The following is a 20,701-nucleotide window of genomic DNA, read 5'->3' as shown; positions in this document are numbered from 1 at the left end:
CTTGTCACAGAACTAATGAAAATAGGTAAATAAAAATTAGAAGTGACATCCTTCTTTTAGTCATTCTTTTATGTTTAAATACACTTGTCCATCTGACATATAACTAATATGATACACTAAGGTAGGAATTCTAGAGTAGTCAACACAAGGGACACATGAAGCAGCTATGTGCACTGTGTACACTGCTGGATTTTTTTTCTTCCTACATTATGCAATTGTTTGATTTCTCATCCCCTTTACATTAAAATCATATACTATTATCAAAATTTCCAGGAAAGATTTTAATGACTGTAACGTGGAATCAGAATACTTTAATTTTAGGCCTTAAAAGTGTTCACTGAATCATAATGAAGGCCTAATTAATAATTACATTACCTAATTGAGAAGTTAGGCTACAGATTCTTTTCATGAACTATTGGTAGGAGGTCAACATATTATAAATGATTTCAGTCATATGGGGCATTCATAATAAACTTAATGTATTTACATCTAGTTATCAAAGTCCAGTTTTCAATTTAGATTAGATATGCTGAATTATGAGACTTCTTCAAACCCTTATACTTATTGAACACCTCCCTACCCCCCAAAAACAGAACAGAATGCACAGTTTTGGACTCGGTAATTCACAAATGCCAGGGAATTATTTCTCTCTGATTTTGTAAATCTTTTAAGGTACAAATTTTCCTCAAAAAAAACTTTTATTTAAAAGGTGTCCCTTTTAGTATTATGGTATTAAATCTGACAACATATAGTACTTTGAGGGTTATCTCAAGTACTGTTGTATCATTTATATAAGATTCAGAAGGTATAAATAAAATGCTTTTCAGCCTTTCTATTCTTTCTCTCACCACTGTTTTAGCAAGAGTTGAATACATTTGGGAAAGACTCCCAGGGATAGACACACCTTCACCACAGCCTTTTTTGTGAATCCTACTATGTGTGTGTTTGATGTTCCTAAGCTTGTTTATTCTTTCCTGGGGGCGGGGGGAGGAAGACTATTATTATTTAGTGTTTCGACTATAAGAACTTCTTAAAAACATTGCTTATTAGGCATAAAAAATGTGCAGGATTGTTGAGATATGATTCCTATTTTTTTGTTATATTGACCTCCCCACAAGTCAAATTGACATTTAATACCAATTTTACGACGATGAACATTTCTATTTAATGAAGCCTTAAAGGTTTGCAAATCTTATGTTTTGTCCTTCGACTTTTTTTTTTTTTTTAGAACTCTTTCAAGATCTAAGTCAATTACAAGAAACATGGCTTGCAGAAGGTAAGGCAAAAAATTGCTGTAAATGGGGAGAAAACAACTCTAGAAGGGGAAAAAAAAAAAAAAATCCTGAACTTGCCGTCTTAATGTTCAGCCCAATTAATTGAGCTCTAAAAGAGCCACCTCATGTGTCATGCATACATTAGAGCCTCTGATGAGTTTGTCTTTGGGGACTCTGGGGCTGCACTACCCAGTGTCATCACAAATTACCAGGAGAAATTGCTTCCAGCTCACAATCACATCTGCTTTTGGCAAGAACTAATGCACCAAGACTTCAAGTTCTAAGCCTCTGTTCAGATTTTAATTGCAATTGATCAGGTTTATATTATTGTACCTCGAGAGACCTCCTAGAGCCAGAACCCGGCTTGCTGCTTCCTTTAGAGCAGCGCATATCATTATTTGTGTTCTGGTGGAGGACTTCTCTGATGGCAGAAATTAGTTTCTCTGGGTTCATCAGGACGGGATGCTTCAAGATTTAAGTGCAAGTGTCTTCTTTCCACCTTGTTCACAACACAGAACGTTAGGTGTGTATCTTATACTTAGAAAATCTATGCATTTAAAGTAAATCTTTGGGGGATTTGACGATTTTAAAAATGTTTTCTACTTGTTACTATACATGTGATGTTTGTTGAAATTGACCTTTGCTATTTCGTCACTTTTATTGGGATTTATTGACTATAGCAAGGAGACATTTAAAGACACTGCTTTGATTTTGGATTATTTTTTGATAAAATTTTGCATTTAATCTCTTATTCTTTGATTGTGTGAAACTTCATTTTATAGGAACAATGAGATATTGCTTCAGTAAAGCTTTATAGAACTTCAGAAATGCCTAATGTTGAAGGATCTTGTGATCATTCATAATTTGAAATTTTTATCTTGCATTTGGTATAATGAATGTGAAATTTCAATTTTATCCTGTGATGTGTTTTGTTGGAAACAGAAAGAAAATTATAGATATTTAAGCCTGTAGTATGATTGTATTATTTTTGTCTTCACATTGTATGAGAAACACACAATTTCTTGAACAGATTTTGAAGATGGTGAGGAGAGAAAGGGTCTCTTTAAGTTGAACCCAAGTACTGCTGCAGGTACTTGGAGGCTGACTGACTTGTTTTATCCGGTGGTCTTGCAAACAGTTGATCCAGTTGCTGTTAGTATGTAAAATAAGTTTCTTTGTTTTGCTGGTATTCCACTTCTCCAAAGAGCTCTTGCAATCTTTATGAATCTTTTAAGTTAAATAGATTTCCTGGTATTCTTTTGAAAGGGCAATTGTTTTTGTGTGTTAATGAAAGGTAAGTATTTATGAAAGTTTTAGTTACATTTAAAGGTCATTTTTCGTGTCTCTGTAAATGAAACTTATTGCAATAGATTACTTATTATTGCAACATAAGCCATACATTCAACCGTAACTTTTTCAAGAAAAAAAACTCCATAGAGGTTCTTATGTTGATTTGTTTCTATTAATTTTGTAAAGTTGAAGGTTGTGAGGTCATTAAATTTATGAGGAAATTTATTCCCTTGTCCAAAAGAACTTAAAATATCTATTTTAACTGTTCTGGAAGGTTTGTTGCTCCTTAAGATTTTAAAATCTCATTGATTCCAAGTCAGTGCACTTGCTGGCAGATTTTGAACGTGCATAGCAATTCTGTTACTGGAATTTTAAAATGTAGAATCTGTGACAGACTCTTAACATTTTATAATCACTTTCAGTACCTTTTTTTTTTTTTTTTACTTTTGTCTTGTTTTGTTTCTTGTAGCTTGAATAAGTGGCTTGAATAATCTGTCCAAGTTTATCTTTTAAAGCTCTTCACTGAATATTCTTACTAATGATTTCTTAACATTCCTGTAAATCAAATCTGAAGATTTAGCTTTATAGAAAATAAACCTAGAAAATGACCGATGTATTTGAGGAACATGGACTTTTTCTTAGAAAAGAATGCATAAACTTAATAAGTTCAGGAATGAATCCTCAGAGTGTTTTATTAAATACCCAGGTGAGCTACTATTCACAAACTAAGGATACTATTGCATTTAGAAGAATTTAAATATTTATCAGAATAGTTTCATGTATTCAATCATGATATAAGCAAAAGTTGTTAACATGTTTTTTTTTCACCTAATAGTGAGAAGAGTTTTTTAAACCATTGATTAATAGACTTCACATTTATTTTTGTTTGATTAATTAAACACAATTTAAGTATTTTGCATTAAAGTTTTAACTTGACTTATTCCATGACTTGACTAATTAGTTAAAATGAGATCTCAAAAATCATTCTACTTTATTTATAGCTAGATTTGTTCATTTATGTCCTTCTGAACATCCAAAAATTAGAACATTGCCAAATTGGCAGACTGACACCGTTTACATATTTCTTTTCTTAATGACTTGTAGCCAAGAAAGTGACCATGGAATTTTAAGGCATCTTGACCCTTTTAAAAAAGATCTTTGTCAATTAACCAAGTTTCTCTCATGAGTTAGAATCCCAGTGGGAAATTAAACAGGTCTAAAAATCGTTTTTATTTTTTTTTTTAAATCGTAGTAGACATGAGTCAAGTTACTTGTAATGTGTTATATAAAAAGCATGCTTTTAAAAAACAATCATAGTCTCTAAATACATGGGATATGATGTATCTTAGCACACTTAATCTGTTCTTTCCTTTAAGAATTTTTCTAAGTTAGACCCAAAACTCAACATATGGATTAGTAACTGGGTAAATTAGTATGGGTTATGAAATATGAATTTACTTCTAAGAGGAAGTTCGGGTAGATTAGGCAGGATTATGTGAGGGTGAGGATGAAACCAGCATTTTTAAGTTTACTAAAATCATCTCTAAATACACTTCCATGCTCCCCCCAAAAATAATTTCTGTATAGGGATCAAAAATATGTTTGTGAGGAATGTAACTTTATATTAATACCACTTTCCGTATAACACTGCAGTTGAAAGGTCTTTAACATATATATCACAATTTAAAATAATCACATCTTCTTCTGAATTTAAGAAAATTAAAGCACTAGTATTTTCAGCAACTATAGCAGTAGTTAAAAAAAAAAAATCAGAATGTCTATTTTATATTTGCTCCAGAGGTACTTCATATTGTAATTTTGCTATGTACAATTCCTTATGGATTATTTATCTTTTGAACAAGATTGCTACTGACAGAAAGGCAATTGCAATTATTTGATCCCATCAAATAATGAGTTCAAATATCAATCTTATCAATATCATGGTAATGTCTTATTCTTTAACAACCTGTTTTAAGTTATGCCTTAGGGACTGATGTCCTAGAAATTCACAGTTAAAACTGAATCTTTTGTGTGAGTGGAACAGAAAGAGAAGGATGCAAACTTGAATTAAAAAAAAAAAAAAAAAAAAACTTGCTTACTAAAGCTTACCTACTAACACAATTTAAAGAAAATAATAAACTTCAGTATATACACAATGCAATCACCTAGCTACTTCTGAGGGTAGTTTTTGGTGTTGGTCCAGAAGTTCTTGAGGTGGCCTTTCCTTAGTAATATTAAAGAAAAAAGTCAGCGGATATTCGCTACCATCAGGGTAAAATCTTTTTCAAGCACTTTGCATTAGTGAAGTTTTATGCTCCCACCATGCATCCAAGTCAAAGTTTTATCTCCAAGAACAACCTTTCCACACCAAAGGTTGTTACCTCCTGGAGATACCTTTTTTTTTTTTTTGGTTTTATGTGACCATCAAATAGTTGGGTTGACTTAAAAGTAGAAATGCCATTATTATCATCTCAATTTGCTTTGATGGCTGATTCCAAATTCATATCCCAAATAATTTTTATGAAGTTCCTTAAATAATATGTGCTATTGTTATTTGCTGTACAGAATGTCACCCATGATATATTGTAGTTATAATGTACTCATTTTTGTATATCAAAGATTGTACTTTTTTTTTTAATGGCACATACAATTAGATAAGTGTTCACGAACTTTTTTTTTTTTTCTCCTGTGACACAGAGGGTGTTTTTTGGGGTGACACAGAAAGGAATAAAGGCTTTCAAAGCTACACTATTTTATTTGGTTTACATAAAAAAAGGAATTACAAATTAAGCATTAAATTACAGAAGCCCCAAAATTTCTTAGCGTAGAGCAAGGGTCATTTGATTTGTGTGTTTGCGTGTGTGTGTGTGTGTGTGTGTGTTTGTGTGTGTAGTGAAGGGGCTACCACCCTCTTTCTGTTGCATCAGGAAGTACTTTAAAATACAAAAGAATGACTTCTTAATTGCACTCGATTTAAAGATAGCAGGTAGAGTAAATGTATTTTATATCTAAGTATTCATTGGACTTGTAGAAAGGTTTTCTTATCTAGGATCTATATGTAAAAAAGAAAAGTGCTTTAAAAAAGAAGAAACATTGAATCTGGTGTTGCATACGTAGTATAGTTTTTCTCAAAGCGTTCTCGTAAATGTTAATGAGTGTTGCTGAGCTTTTCTCGTTCAGTTACAGGAAACCTGTAATTTTTGCATTTCATAATATGTCTTTATTCCATTTGACCTGTGCACAATTTTGTAATAATAATAAAATGACAATATTGTCAATACCTCTGTAGCATTAGACAAAATATTTGTCTAGAAACACCTACTTGGATGTGAACTATCCTTCAAATTTTCAAGTCACTGCTGGTCAATTTAGAGTTAAGAAATGAAGCTGAGTTGACACACAAGACATTTAAAACTTACCCTTTTCTTTCATTTACTTTTAGAATATATAGAAACCGTGTCTTTATCAAATATTAAAGATGTTTCTGTCATGGGGAAATAGCCCCCATTTTTGTGTGTGTTTAAGTATGTTTATACTTCTTGCATTAATTAATGCTTATACATCGGTACAATGATTTTAATGTTAAAAGCGGATGTGGTATAAAACCAGGCTTAGTGGACTTATGATTATTTTGTTCCATGGCCTGAAGCTTTATTTTAGGATTAAACAGAATACCACTGTTCAAAGGCTGATTTTCTTACTGTTTCATTTAAAAAAACATTTTAAATTTCTTCAGAGAAGCTGATTTTCTAACCCTTTGAATCAAAGTGGAATGCTATACCATTCAGCAAAAGTCCATTATAATCTTATGATAAAGAAAATTTGAATAATAGAGAAGAAAAAGAAAACATTTCTTTAATGACTTTTCCTCTTACTTCCTTTCCTTCTTTCTTTCTTTCCCCGCCCCCGCCCCCTTTCCTTCCCTCTTACTTCTATATATTCAACTTTCTTGACAAGGTACCCTATAAAGCAGGATGGGTTATCTACCACATCATCTATCTATCTGTGTATCTATCTATCTATCTATCTATCTATCTATCTATCTATCTATCTATCTATCTATCTATCTATCTATCTATCTATCTATCTATCTATCTATCAATCATCTATCTGTCTATCTATCATCTGTCTATCTACCTAAACAGTAAATTTTTGTAAGCGGGTAATTTCTCTAAATATCTTCCTTAATGGGTTCGAGCTGTATTTGAGACAGAGCAATAAAACTGGTGTGTTTATATTGCAAGTTCAAGTTTACTTGCTTTAGCTCTTCGGAAGGGTGTGACATGAAAAGATTTGCGGTTGGGCCACATGGCTCATGCTGGACTGTGTTTTTGTGAATGGAGGCAGAACTCCAGAACTGCCTGCTTGTCTTGAGGAATTGCTGAGAAGATCAGCTGTCTCATTCACGGGCAGAAAGAATGACTCATACATCTTCCGCCTTGTTTGGCTCCAGGTCATTGTTGCAGTGGATAGAACTGGTTTTAATTAAATATTAACCCCTTTTATACTTGACATTTGTTTTATTTGCAATTTTTCATTTTTTTTCCTAGCTTTAAAAAAGAAAACCTCACAGGCCCCTAGTTTGTGAGAAAAAGAGGTTTTTACTTGCCTGCACCCAGCCCTGTAAAATATTAAATGTTCACCTTAAGTAACGATTACTAATTTGAAAGCTAAAAAAAAGCAGGCTTAAAATAAAAGCAAGCTATATTTAAAAATTGCCCAGTTCTACTCCCCAAAAAATGTTAGTGAAAAAAAGATATGAAAATTAAAAATGAGGCTTGAGAATCCTGTGACATGTATATCACAATTAATATTTTTATGGATTTCTTTCCCATGATATGTAGTAAAAACAAAACAAAAAAACCCAGAAAACCAAAAAATCCTTTGGATAATAATCTAGGTAAAGCAAATAGCTGAGTACAGATACTACCCTTTTAAAGCCAAGATCCAGAGACTTGATGGCAACTTGTCTATTAATGTGCAATGAATTGATAGAGCTGCTCCAGCTATTACCAATAAAATCCACATGCTTAATCTTCTTGAAAGCCTTTTATTGGTCTTTTGGTATATACTTTACCCCCTTGTCCTTCTTTTCCTCTTTAATTGCTTAGTGGGAGGAAAAGGTTTTCATTTCTAAAGGTGCTCATTTCAAGCATAGTTTTACAACACAGTAGTGAAAAAAAATTTCTTTTCGGTTGACTTCTACTGTTAATTTTCAACTTTGGAGTTGGTATGGCTTGCCACAGATTTTCAGGCCGCTGTAGTCTGCTGCTTCACGGAATTATTGTCCATTGATGAAAAAAAGGAAATGTATGATACAAGTGTGGCAATAGTTTGTCATATTTTCCTTGCCTAGATCCAACTTATGTTTTTAGTTAACTGCTTTCCTTTTAGTCTAACTTGAAATTAGAGGTATACTTAAGCCTTTGTCTATTTAAATAGTATGCCGCTTCATTTGGTCTATTCAGTTTTTTTAAGATTAGCTTCTGTGAAAATGTGAGTCATATGTTTTTTGGTAAAATTCTGTAATATGTTCAGACATAAGTGTGAAGTATTTATTCAGTATGTTAAGGATTTAGAACAGAAATAGCAATTCTTATTCTTACTCTTTTTACGAATTGTTGGTATGCAGCTATTTTCTTTATATTTGTGAGGTATAACTTCTAGATTCTTTGGCTTCTAAAGTTTTGCCTTTTTTTCCACACATATCCCAGCACACGCCACACATCCATCAGTGATTTTTATGCTTTCTTGCAGTGATATATATTGTGGAATTCCAAATTTGTCTTGTAATAGTAAAAAAAAAAATCTGGCCTTTAGGACATTCATACCAGCATATTCAGTTACAAATATATTTTTGTTACTCACCAGCTATTTTTAAACTATTCCTGTAAAGGATATTACATTTTTATTAGATTCTTGTAAATGTTGGCCTTTTAAAAGTATAGTAATTGCTGTGGCTGATAATTTTGCATCTCAATATTTATATCTGTTTAGCTGTTAAGTTAGAGAAGAACCAAAACTTGTGTAGGTATGATGGAAAAAAAAAAAAAAGTGCAGACTTTGATTCTGTTTGTCCATTGCTGCTTATTAAATATATAAAACCATTTTTGTAATTTTTTAATGTGAAAATTTATTGTAAAGGGTACCACAAGGTCCCTGGGTGGCACAAACAGTACTACTCCGTTTATTTATAAATCTAAGAAAAACTCAATACAATGTCAAAAATTACATTGTGTTATTAATTTCTAAGAAAATGCTAATGCATGAATTTTAGCTATTATTTTTATTCCCTTCCATATAGTTCATTAGAAGTGAAGACTTTAATTTTGTGTTATAATGATTGAAGTATTTTCTTTTTTTTGTAAGTTGAAAGAAAGGGATTGATAGTGGAGGACCGGAAAAAAGAACATACGTAACATTTGTTGAGTACCTGTCATTGTGTCTGACATTGTGTTTAGCCTGTTTTATTTAATCCTCACAGAAAAACTTGCATTATCACTATTAAACTTGTGAGTAAAATTAAGTTCAGTGAACGTAAATAACTTGCCCAAAGTTAAATAACCAGCAAGTGGTGAAATTATGATTTGAAGTTTGCCAGACTTGATAAGTTTTTACCCACAGTATCAGTGGAATAGGATGAGGAAAAAAATCTCCTTATACTAAGTAAAAAAAAAAACCAAACCCAGTGCCATCGAGTTGATCCTGACTCATAGCAACCCTATAGGACAGAGTAGAACTGCCCCATAGAGTTTCCAAGGACCTACTATAGGCTCATTAAATAGACATGAGTTATAACTTGAAAATGTTCTTAATTTGTTTGGTTTTATTGGGTGGCAGGACGTGGAGTGTGTCTTTAATAAGCTTAAGTTTTGATGTGTAGGAAAAAGTTGTTAAAAAACAGTTGAAAGTCAAACTGCATATAATAGACAATCCGATATGAAATCATTAGATACTTACATTCTGTTAGTAATATAGCATAAATAGTATTCAGCCACATAGTTCTGATTTTTGAAATACTTTTTTTTATTATATAAACAACAACAAAACAAGCTAATCCTATGTGTGCTATATTCAGTAAGCTAATTCCTTTTTATATAGTTTTTTTTAACCCTGTCAGTTGCCTATCTGAAACGTTTTTAAGACACAATTTTAAAAAGAATTCTCATACAGAATAGGCCCATTTTGGGGGGTGGGGTTAACTGACATCCATTTTACTATAACTTGATTGGGTAAAAAAGTTTTAGTACAATACAATGCTAGAAAATTAATACTAATCAGATGAAAGCTGAAGCTAATTAGGATGATAACGTGTTTTTACATATTAAAAGTAACCTAACATTGATTTTATGTAGTTTTTGTGTGCTTATATGGTGTGTGCATGCAAAAACTCACTTTAGTAATATTATGTCAATTAGGTTTTTGTGAGGCCTCAATCAACCATGATGAAAACATTTCAGAGTGAAAAATCTCACTTCTGTTTTGATTGCAGCCGAATGCATTAAGTCCTGCTATTTTTTTTTTTTATTCAGTACTTTTCCTTTACTGAAAATAGGGAAGTCATTTGACATTAGAACTGATGAAGTAAAGATATTCTTTTTATTAGTGCTGAATTGTCACCAGGAAAATATTTTGCATGACAAGATGCAGTTTATTAGTTATTATTTTTATTGTATTTGGCCATAATCACTGAAAACAGTTTTTATTTTAAAAACTTTGTAGAGTATTTCAGTCAAATTTAGAGAAAATGTTTTTAGTTACAGTAGTCTAATTTGCAGTACGAAAAGCAGACATTTCTAAAGAAGCAGAGGGGTGTGTGTGATAACTGCGCGTCATTTAAAATAATCATGTAGGTAATTTAGATGAACTGCTTAAGCACTGGCAGTGGGTGAATTGAAGTATCTTTTTGCTCCATTCTTGCTAAAAGAAACCCTGCAGCTAGTAGAAATCTTGTAGCTTCCTTTTTTTTTTTTTTTAATTTTGTGTATTCCTTTTATTTCTAACTGGTAGGTGAAATTCAGAGGGACTATGACTACCACTGTTATATTTTACACACGTACACGAAGGCACATTTTCTGCCATCAGTGATCCCCTTTATTTCTCTTTCCAAGAATTGCTGTCAATACCATTTTAAACAGGAACTCATTGCCAAATAATCGTAGGTTTGATCTCAACCGACCAAGATCTTACTTGAGATTCCTTATTCCTTAACAGTTTCTCTCTTAATCTTAAAAAAAAAAAAAAAAATTTTTTTTTTTTTTCTTTCTTCAGCTCAGGTACCTGACAATGACGAGCAGTTCGTACCAGACTATCAGGCTGAAAGTTGTAAGTACAGTATAACTCGTCTCTTGTATTTGTCTTTCTGTTTTGCTTTTTAGTTGATTTTCACCTCTAGTGTCTGTTTTTTGCGTTGTGCCAGTGCCTTTTTTGCCTACAGTCATGGGTGACTTTATTTGGCAGAGTCTGACATCAGCAGAATCCCTATATGGTATTAGCCAAGCTCTAAATAGTAGCCAAGGAAAACTGATCTGATTAAAAGATGATCCTGTTCTCTATATTTGGTAAATATCCCTGGGGAGGAAACAGAGTGTAGACCATGAGTGTGTGAGTGTTTACTTCCAGTTTGCCATGATGTTTACAAGGAAAATCTGGATGCTGTTGGGGGACATGGTGTGGTGCTGCTTTGCTGTCAGTAGTTAAAATCCATGTGACATTATTTATTGTATAACCTGTAAATGATCCTGGACCCAACATTATTTGGCTTATTGTACTATTTTACATTAAATCACAAACTGTCACCTGCTTTAATTTTTAGCCTTGAATTTTCTGTTTCTCAGTTGTATTAACCCAAAGGGAAGTACCCACTGGCTTCTCTTAAGGTCCCTTCAGCGTTCCTTTCCCTGAGCCTTGCTCCAGGTCCTAACTATCACAGAATGCATGATAAGTGATTCACAGGGTACTCACTCGCCCTTAATTGCAGAGTGAGTGTTTTGCCTGTACAAACATGGTTGCTTCAGGGTTTGCTTCTGATATTTATGCTTTGCCATTCTACCAACTAAGTGCAGCTATTGACCTCAGTTGCAAATAGTGAAGAAAAATATATAAATGCCATCTTGATTGTAAAACTGGCTTAATACATTTTTGCTCATTTAGCAACTTTGGAAACTCTTAACTGGTTCATTTTCTCAGACCATCGATGAGTTTCACAGAAGGCAACAAGAGATGCTTAATGTATTACAGCTTATCAAACCCATGTTTTCTCACCTTAACATCTTAAATCTAATACAAATTCATTACTTCGAGTAACAGATATTTGAAAGCAATGTTTTCTTCTTTGATATTTGGTGTCTTAAATTTCCCAGGTTTCAAGGGGAGTGTGGTTTCTTCCAGATTCTGTCCCATGTTACATGTTTTAGTTCAGCTCGATATTTGATTTGGGAAGGGAATTTCATTTACTCTTTGATGTTTGAATACAGTTTTTTGATACACACTTTCAAGAAATCTATTTAGCAATGATATAGACCTTAATTAGAGACTCTTAGAATCTCTCACAGAAGGAAGATGGCTATGCAAGGCCTCGCCTTCTTGATTAAAGAGTGGGAAGAGAATGGTCACATTTCCAATGTTGTCCTTTCTGCGCAGCACTTGCGTTCTTTCTAAAAGCTAAACCTGTCATTTGAGTGGGAGAATTAGTCTAGCTCAGTCATTTTACATCTGAAGAAACTGTTAACAATTCCAGTGCTATGCAAATGGCAGGGTAAAATAAACTACCTAAAGGTAATTTTGTACTCCTTTTTTTTTTTTTTTTTTCCTTATTTGACCTCTTTTCAGCTTTTCTTATTCTTGACCATTTCATCTTGAAATCTCTCTTCTCTTGGTCACAGTGAACTGATTTTTTTCCTTACCCTTTTACTTCTTTGATTACTCCCTCTCACTGCACTCCCGTTCTCTTCATGTGTGTCTTCTTTCACCAGGATTACGTTCCCAAACTTTTCCTCTTTACTTACATGCTCTATACCAGTGAAATTTCTATGACGATGTAAATGCCCTCTCTCTGTCCCATCTGTTACAGTGATTACTAACTGCATTGGCCTTTGAGCATTTGAAATGTAGCTAGTAGAACCGAAGGGCTATTGACTACTGTATTAGTCAGTGCAGCTGTATACAGTGATGTTTCCTGCATTGCCCTTTCCAGTTGGGTCTCCCCTCTGCAGCTGTCTCTTGGACATCTTCAGCTGGACCACCGCAGGGTTTATGTATAAATTAGAAAAAGACAACACCCTCCCTGGTCTGAGCCCCTCAGCCTCAGCTGTGCATCGTGTAAAACAGCATTTATACGACAACCCTGAGCTTCAACATGGCGCTCTGCAAACAAGGCATGCTTAGCAAGTCCAATGCCGAAGTCATTAGTTTTCCTGACCAACGTTTCTCTTTTCTTCTTGCTGCCTTTCTAAGTTAATGGCATCATCGTTAAAGCCTAAAACCTGAGATTTAATCTTAATCTCATTCAGTTCTCTACCATATACTTCCAGTTACTTACCAAATTATTGGTTCTGTCTTTAAAAAATACCTTATTTTCATCACCTCTGCTCCATCTTTGTATTCTTATCACATTCTATCTTGACTGAATTTATGAATCAGCCTTTTGATTGCTGTTCTTGCCTTCAGTTTCCCTCCTTCCTTTCTACCCTCTCCAGTGGCACTGGGCACTAATGCAAAGCTACCTGACCATGTTCATTTTCTCCTTAAGCTTCCTTTAGGACAAAGTCCTAATTCTTCAGCTGTGCAGAAAACTGTACTATAACCTGGGCCTTGCCTACCTTTTCAGCTTTAACTCTTGTCATTCTAGCACCTTCCCATTTTCTGTGCTTTAGCCATTCTAAATTACTTGCAATTCTTCAAGCTGATTGAGCTCTTTTGTGCTTCTTTGATGTTGCACACCTTCATTTTATGCTCACCTCTGCTTTGCAGCCTGGTGAATCTCCTACTCCAGACTCAGCTTACATTTTATGTCACTGGAGTCTTTCTTGACCCTTTCTTGCCACCTCTACCCTGAAGAGTTAGTTGGAGTCCTAATTTCCTTCTTAAGGTTGAAGCATATAAAATCATGCCTTAAAACAATACACATAAATATGCAATACACACACACACACACACACACATACACACAGAGCCCTGGTGGTGCAGTGATTAAGTGCTTGACTGCTAACTGGAAGGTCTGTGGTTCAAATCTACTAGCCACTCTGTGGTAGAAAGATGTGGCAGTTTGCCTCCATGTAGATTAAAAAAAAAAAGTCGATTCTGATTCATAGTGACCGTATAAGACAGAGTAGAACTGCCCCATAGGGTTTCCAAGGAGTGGCTAGTGGATTTGAACTGCTGACCTTTTGGTTAGCAGCTGACTGCTTAACCACTGCACTATCAGGGCTCCTCCATAAAGATTAATCCCTCTGGGGCAGTTCTACTCTGTCCTGCAGGGTTTCTATGAGTTAAAATTGACTTGATGACAGTGGGTTTAGTTTGATTTTACATATATACATAGTCTCATTCTGGAGAAAACATGCTAAAACCATGAAAATTTAACCAAACATTTCCAGAATGATAAAGTTTTTATTTTACTTAAATTACTGAAAAATTAGGAATCCCTGGGTGGTGCAAATGGTTAAGCACTCGACTACTCTTCGAAAGATTGTAGGTTTGAGCCCACCCAGAGAGGCCTCAGGAGACAGGCCTTGTGATATGCTCCTTAGAGAACTCAAAGAGTGTTTAGAAAGCCGTATGGAGCAGTGCTACTCTGGACACATGGGGTTGCCATAAGTTGAAATTGACTCAAGGGGAACTAACTACGGTGAAAATTTTAAAATATGGCTTTAAGACTTGCGAATAAAGCACCCTAATTATAAAGGAAATCTATAAACAAAGGTAAAAATAAACTTGAAATAGCCTAATAAAAAAAATGGAAGGGTGCTTTATCTCAGGTTTTCACAGACATAAAGGACTACTGCTCAGGTGATGGCGACCAGCTAATTTCAGTGTTCACTGAGGAAAGAGCAAGAGGAAAGTGGTTTAAAAAAAAGGAATAGGATATTTATGTGGATTTGATTCTAAGGAGCATTTCTGAATGGAGAGGGTTCTCAAATACTGGGACTGAGAGGTTGTGTTGTCTTCTATGTGCATTTTACAAATGTTGGTTTCTAATCTGTCTGGGGATGCTTAGTGTGTCAGAGGGATACTATCTCGAGACATAGAAAGAAACTCCATCCCCCCGTGTGACCCTTCTATAAATTCTATGAAGTTCTTTTTTTTCAAATGTGAATAATTGGAGTTCCTTACATACATCAATCAAATAAGATGCTTCTTTTTTTTTTTTTTCCTTTAGCCCTTATGTAAATGCAGGTTGGGGGAATGAACAGCAAAATTCTGTCCAACATTGAATTCCAGAATATACATTTGACTGTAAAGTGTATAAACATATGCATATGAGTAGAGAACCCAACATTAAAAAAATTGTGAAAAATGAGATTAAACCACAATACTTGAGTATTTTCTAAAAATTGTCCTGAACATACTTTGCCTTTATTTACAAAATATTTCAAATGGGAATATGGAATCCAATGACGTTACACTATAACTTGCTAACCTTTGAAGGATGCTAAGCTTAGAAGCAACCAAAACCCCTTGCCATCCAGTCGATTCTGACTCATAGTGACACTATAGGAGAGATTAGAACTACCCCATAGGGTTTCCAAAGAGTGAGCGGTGGATTTGAACTGCGAACCTTTTGGTTAGCAGCTGAGCCCTTAACCACTGCACCACCAACTGTAGACATTAAAAACAAATGAAAACAAGCAAACCAATAAAAAACTCCTTAAAGGTATATCTTAAGAAATGAGTGAAGGCTAAAAAAAATGACTACATAGTTCTAATGGTTGTTGTGTCTTACAAAGAAATCTTTTCATAACTTAGACACCGCTGAAAACAAATATAGAATTATTTTTGGATGCAACTTAGTCCAGAGAATTGTATTTCTTAGAGAATTCAAAGTGTATTTAGAATATAGATGAGCCTTATCTTTCCAAATAGATACAAGTATGTTTATAAACAGAATTTTTGTAAATTATGTATTATGAATTTAATTATATCATTAATCTTATATTTTAAATCATATACTTTAAATTAAATAGCTAATCTTTTTAAATCTACCACCTTCCATTTTCTTCTTCGTTATAAAATTATGTATTATTTTTATAACCAGTTTGTTTTCATTTGGTTTACACCGGTACATTTCAGTCTTTACATTGATTCACAGGATTAATGATGTTGACATTTACATTTCACTTTCTCTCAGAAAACTCCCAGGGGTGTGCCAGGGTTATTCAAAATTCCCAGCAGGATAGATTCTTATAACTGTACTCCTTTCTCTAAACATTCAAGAAAGCACACTGGAATGCAGGTCAATTAGAATGATGTTGTTATGTTAAAGAAATATAACCTTGACTCCTCTCTAATATATTTATGAAAGTAATCTTTTGCAAACTTCTATATTTTAACTGATATTTGTAATACAATCCAAGTGACTTGTCTCAAAATAATCAAGACAAACTACTGTGCGTGTGGGGGGGGGGGTGGAACTCAACTATTTAAAGCCACTATTACTTGGGAAACACCTTCTTCAAGTAAATTTTTTTTTTTTTTTTTTTTAAGTACAGTACTTTGACTATCCTTTTGCAATGAAGTGGGGGAAGAATAAACCTTAACAGATTACTATTACAAACCTGGTTTGTAAAAAACAAGTGAGACAGGTCTATGCAGATCTGACTGAATAATTTATTTTATGTCAACATACTGTGCTTGTCCAGGATAGGAAAGTTAAATATATGATTTTCATTTTGTGCTTTTCTGCCTTTCTACTAAGCTACCTTATTGTATTTTGTTTTTCCACACATCAAGTGAGTACTTCATAAAGCTTTACTTTTTATTATTCATTTTGAAAACTTTACTGCCTGATTACATTTTTGGGTATGACTGGCCAAGAAGATTTTGTTTTCTTTCATTCCTCTGTCTGCTTTTACTAGAAGGAGAGCACACACTCGGAGGAATTCCATTTCTAGGATTTGAGAATATGAATATGCTACTTAGCTTTTTTTTTTTTTTTTTGAGGCTTATTTAAACACATAATTAGACTCAAACTATCCATTTCTAGAATGGATAGTCTCATGTTTTTCTTATATCTAAGCAACAGTTAGCTCTTGAAAGTTCTAAGTTTCCTTGTGTGTATGTGTGTGCTTTGTGGTTGTCGTTGGTTTGTTTGTTGCTTTGTTTTTTGCTTTTCTAGTTTTTACAGTTTAAATATTTTATCAAAGTAATACATTCAAAGAGTAGGAAAAAACAAAAACACAAAATCATTCCATATTCCTGCAGCTCTGCATTTCAAAGTCCTACTCCCTAGAAACAATCATTTTTTTAGTTGTCCCACATACTAAATAGCATGCTTGTACTGCAGTTTCTTGATTCATCGATTTTATACTATCTGTTGACCTACTAAGGCAGATAAACTCTCTGGATAAGTTTTAATTATTTTGCTGCTCGTACTCAGCTGTGTAAGTAGTCCAGGTGACTCAAGTGGTTTGCAATCGGCTACTAACCGAAAGGTTAGTGGATCAAGCCCACCCAGTGGCTCTGTGGAAGAAAAGGCCTGGCAATCTGCTTCCATAAAGTTTACAACCAAGAAAACCTTACTCTGTAACATGTGGGGTCGAAATGAGTCAGAGGCTGACCTGAGAGCAGCTCACAACAGTAACAACAACAACAATCAGCTATATAATTCTACTTGAATTCAGTAATCTTTTTATTTGCACTTGTGTATGAATAAGAATCATTTAGGGAAGTTCATTCGAATACAGCTGCATGTGCCCTGTCCTGAGAGAGTCTGACTCAGACATTTGCCTATGCTGTCATTTACTTGTTTGTAAAAAGAGCACTGTCAGTCTTTTGCAATCAAGTTATAAGATGGAACCTGCTATTCATACACATATACAACTAATTACATAATAGATAAGTTCCTGAAAACTTTTATAGAAATAATATATTGTCATTTTATTATTTAAAATATACTAGAGAATTAAAAACTAAAGTGCATAAAGAAGTGATATTTTTAGATTAAAAAAAAAAAAAAAAAAAAACCTGTTGCTGTCAAGTTGATTCTGACTCCTAGCGACCCTATAGGACAGAATAGAACTGCCCCATAGAGTTTCCAAGGAGCACCTGGTGGATTCGAACTTCTGACCGTTTGGTTAGCAGCTCTAGCTCTTAACCACTACACCACCAGAGTTTCCATTTTTTTTAGATAATTTCTGAGTTTTTATAATCTATGCTAGAGTTATTCGTATTTTTAATTCTGAAGACTACTTTATTACTTATTTTCTTTCACATTTAGGTGTGAGAAAGTTATCCCTGGTTGTAGATCCCTGTCATACTACAATCAGTTCTAATTTAAGAGGGCACCTAATAAGTTCTGAATGTTCACAGACATTTGTAACCCCACCTTGTTCAGATGCTTCCAAGGTATTTCTTGTCATCAGATGTTCTACTCTTACGTTGATAGCACTGCATACCTGCCCTATGCCTGTCACATTTTAGAACCCAGCAGCCACTTTTTCAGCAAGATGAAAGTTTAGTTTGATGTTTGATTATTTCGCAGAGAATACATTTCTGAACTCAAAATAGCAATTGTTTGGAAAATAGCTCCATCTTGCAAGAGTTTACGTTTCAGATAACCTCACAGAAACCCATCAATTTCAGTAAAAGAAGCAAGAGCTAAATCATAGACTTTGGGCATGTCACTTAACCTTTATTTACCTATCTGTAAGATGACAGGGAACCAAATAATCTCTCAAGTTCAGGCCACATATGATTCTGTGACACGTTTTACATACTCAAGGAGTAAGAAAGGATAACATCTAAATAAGGTGAGTGCTTATCTGAATTTAAAAGTGGGCATTAGAAAAAGCATAATTAATAGGAAAATACTATGTAAATAAGAATTTCTATAAAGAGTTACGAAGCCCTGGTGGCACAGAGCTTCGTGATAATTTATGGCTGTTAATCAAAAGGTCAGCTGTTTGAATCCGTCAGCCACTTCTTGGAAACTCTACTCTGTCCTATAGGGTCACTATGAGTCGGAATCAACTGGATGGCAACGGGTTTAAAGTATTATATACATATCTGCAAAATGTATCAGCCTTAATTTTAGTAAAGTCTGGTTTAGTAGATCCTTTTCAAAAATTTTGGTTTTACCATAGGTCACTCTTCCTAAGGTAGGTATTTTAGATTTAATGCCAAAGAAACTAAAAACAAACAGACAAAATCAAAACAAAACCTACCCCCAAAACAAACAACAACAAAAATACTTTTTTTGTTCCATTATTGCTGAAAATTAAAAGTATATATTTCAACCCAAGCCTTTAGCTTTTCCTTTCCCAATTGACCCATTTAACCTTCTTTAATTTTGCCTTTAGTATAGCAACATGTCCTAGAACTTGACTTGAGAAAGATACTCAAAGGAAGTATGTCAGTAAACATTCCCCATTCACCCTATAATTAGCAACAAATTAATTTGAGGCGAGTGATCTATGCCATCTTCAGTTGAACTTTGCTCAATATTAAATGAGTACATTGTTATGCAGTGACTGGACTTAATAGTTGAGAACCAAACACCATTTGTTGATCAATCCAGGTAAGGGTTGAGAGTGGAAGATTAATTACAGAACCAAATATTACCATCTTTGTTCCATTATTTTTAACAAATATACTTACATATGGTGATGCATAAGAAAGCTGACACAGCAGTTTGCCGAAGTAATCATGAAAAGAAGTATCTTTTTAGGGGGGCCACCAGTTCTTTGTTGTTGTTGGTTGTCATCGAGCCAGTTCAGCCTCATGGTGACCCCATGTGTGCAGAGTAAAACTATTTCACAGGGTTTTTAAGGTTATGACCTTTTAGAAGCAAGTGGCCAGGCCTGTCTTCTGAGGCGCCTGTGGGTGGGTTTGACTGCCAACTTTTTGGCTAGTGCAGTAGTTGAGCATTTAACTATTTGTGCCACCCAGGGACTCCTCAGCGTGTCAGAGAAAATGTACATTTCATGAAATCAAATATAGTACACAGGGACCTTTCGTCATAATTGTATGTTAGTGTTACACGTTTTTATTTGTATCATTTTTTATATTTTATTTTCTTTTATAATATTGAACGTCTACTTAAGATGCACAATGCATGCTTGCTTTTGTTTGTTATTGAATTTCCTCCTAATGAGAAATTGTGCTGTGTCTTACTAAGTAAAAATGGTTGGTTTGTTTTTGTTGGTTTTTTAGAATCTAATGAATTATACTCCAACCAGAACTAGTTGCATGTGGCAGTAGCTGAGGGTGATGTTAACTCAAGAACTCAGTTATTGACAATATATCATGAATGGCTATATTGAAAATTCTGCTCATACAATGTCTGATTGAGCTTTAAGATAAGAAAAAGTACTTTTCTTTAATGGTTTTGTATGCTGTCTTTTGCATCTTATTTAAATCTAGGGTTTAGCAAGAAAGTTCATTTTGCTGTATTAAAATATTCAGAGGTTTGTTTCACAGTTACTCCTAGTTATTGGCTTTACAATTCTGTTACGAATAATTTTTAGATCCTTCAGTAGGTCTTTCACTTGTGATAGTCCCTTTATATATCTCTTATTATGGAGAAATCTTATAAACATAAACTCATATTTCTGCTCATAAAACTGGAATGATCATACCCTTAAAAATGAGAACCATATCCATTGTCTTAATTTTTATGATTTTAAACATGAATAATAAACCTTAACAGTGCAGCAGTTTACTTCATATTTTACTTATGAGATTTTAATTTAGCTTTTTTATTGAATACGCATGTTTATGCAGTTGTATGGTTTTATTAAGCATGCTAAGTAGATTTTTAAGACCCTAAAGGTTTGTTCATTCGGCAAATATATTTTGAGCCCGATTACATACCATACACTGTTCCAGGTACTGGTGATATAAAAAAAAAAAAAAAAAAATTTTTTTTTTTTTATATAGTGGTGGGCAAACCAGAAAAATATGTATTTTATTTTTGCATG

General features: G+C 33.8%; 1 protein-coding gene across 3 annotated transcripts in view; it reads left to right on the top strand.

Moving 5' to 3' along the window:
* Positions 1–20,701, top strand: part of ETV1 (ETS variant transcription factor 1) — a 104,175-nt gene that overhangs the window by 3,577 nt on the left and 79,897 nt on the right. For 2 of the 3 annotated variants that reach the window (XM_064290026.1, XM_064290027.1), the window contains 2 exons: positions 1,229–1,276; positions 10,836–10,889. In XM_064290026.1, coding sequence (XP_064146096.1) covers positions 1,229–1,276; positions 10,836–10,889 — 102 coding nt within the window. Of the gene's footprint in view, positions 1–1,228; positions 1,277–1,309; positions 1,798–10,835; positions 10,890–20,701 lie in introns of those variants that run through there. The other variant, XM_064290028.1, reaches the window with a different exon arrangement.

The sequence above is a fragment of the Loxodonta africana genome, chromosome 8 (genome assembly GCF_030014295.1).
Source record: "Loxodonta africana isolate mLoxAfr1 chromosome 8, mLoxAfr1.hap2, whole genome shotgun sequence".
In the NCBI taxonomy this organism is placed as follows: Eukaryota; Metazoa; Chordata; class Mammalia; order Proboscidea; family Elephantidae; genus Loxodonta; species Loxodonta africana.
Note: the sequence above shows the minus strand (reverse complement) of the source record. Positions and strands in the feature narration are given on the sequence as shown.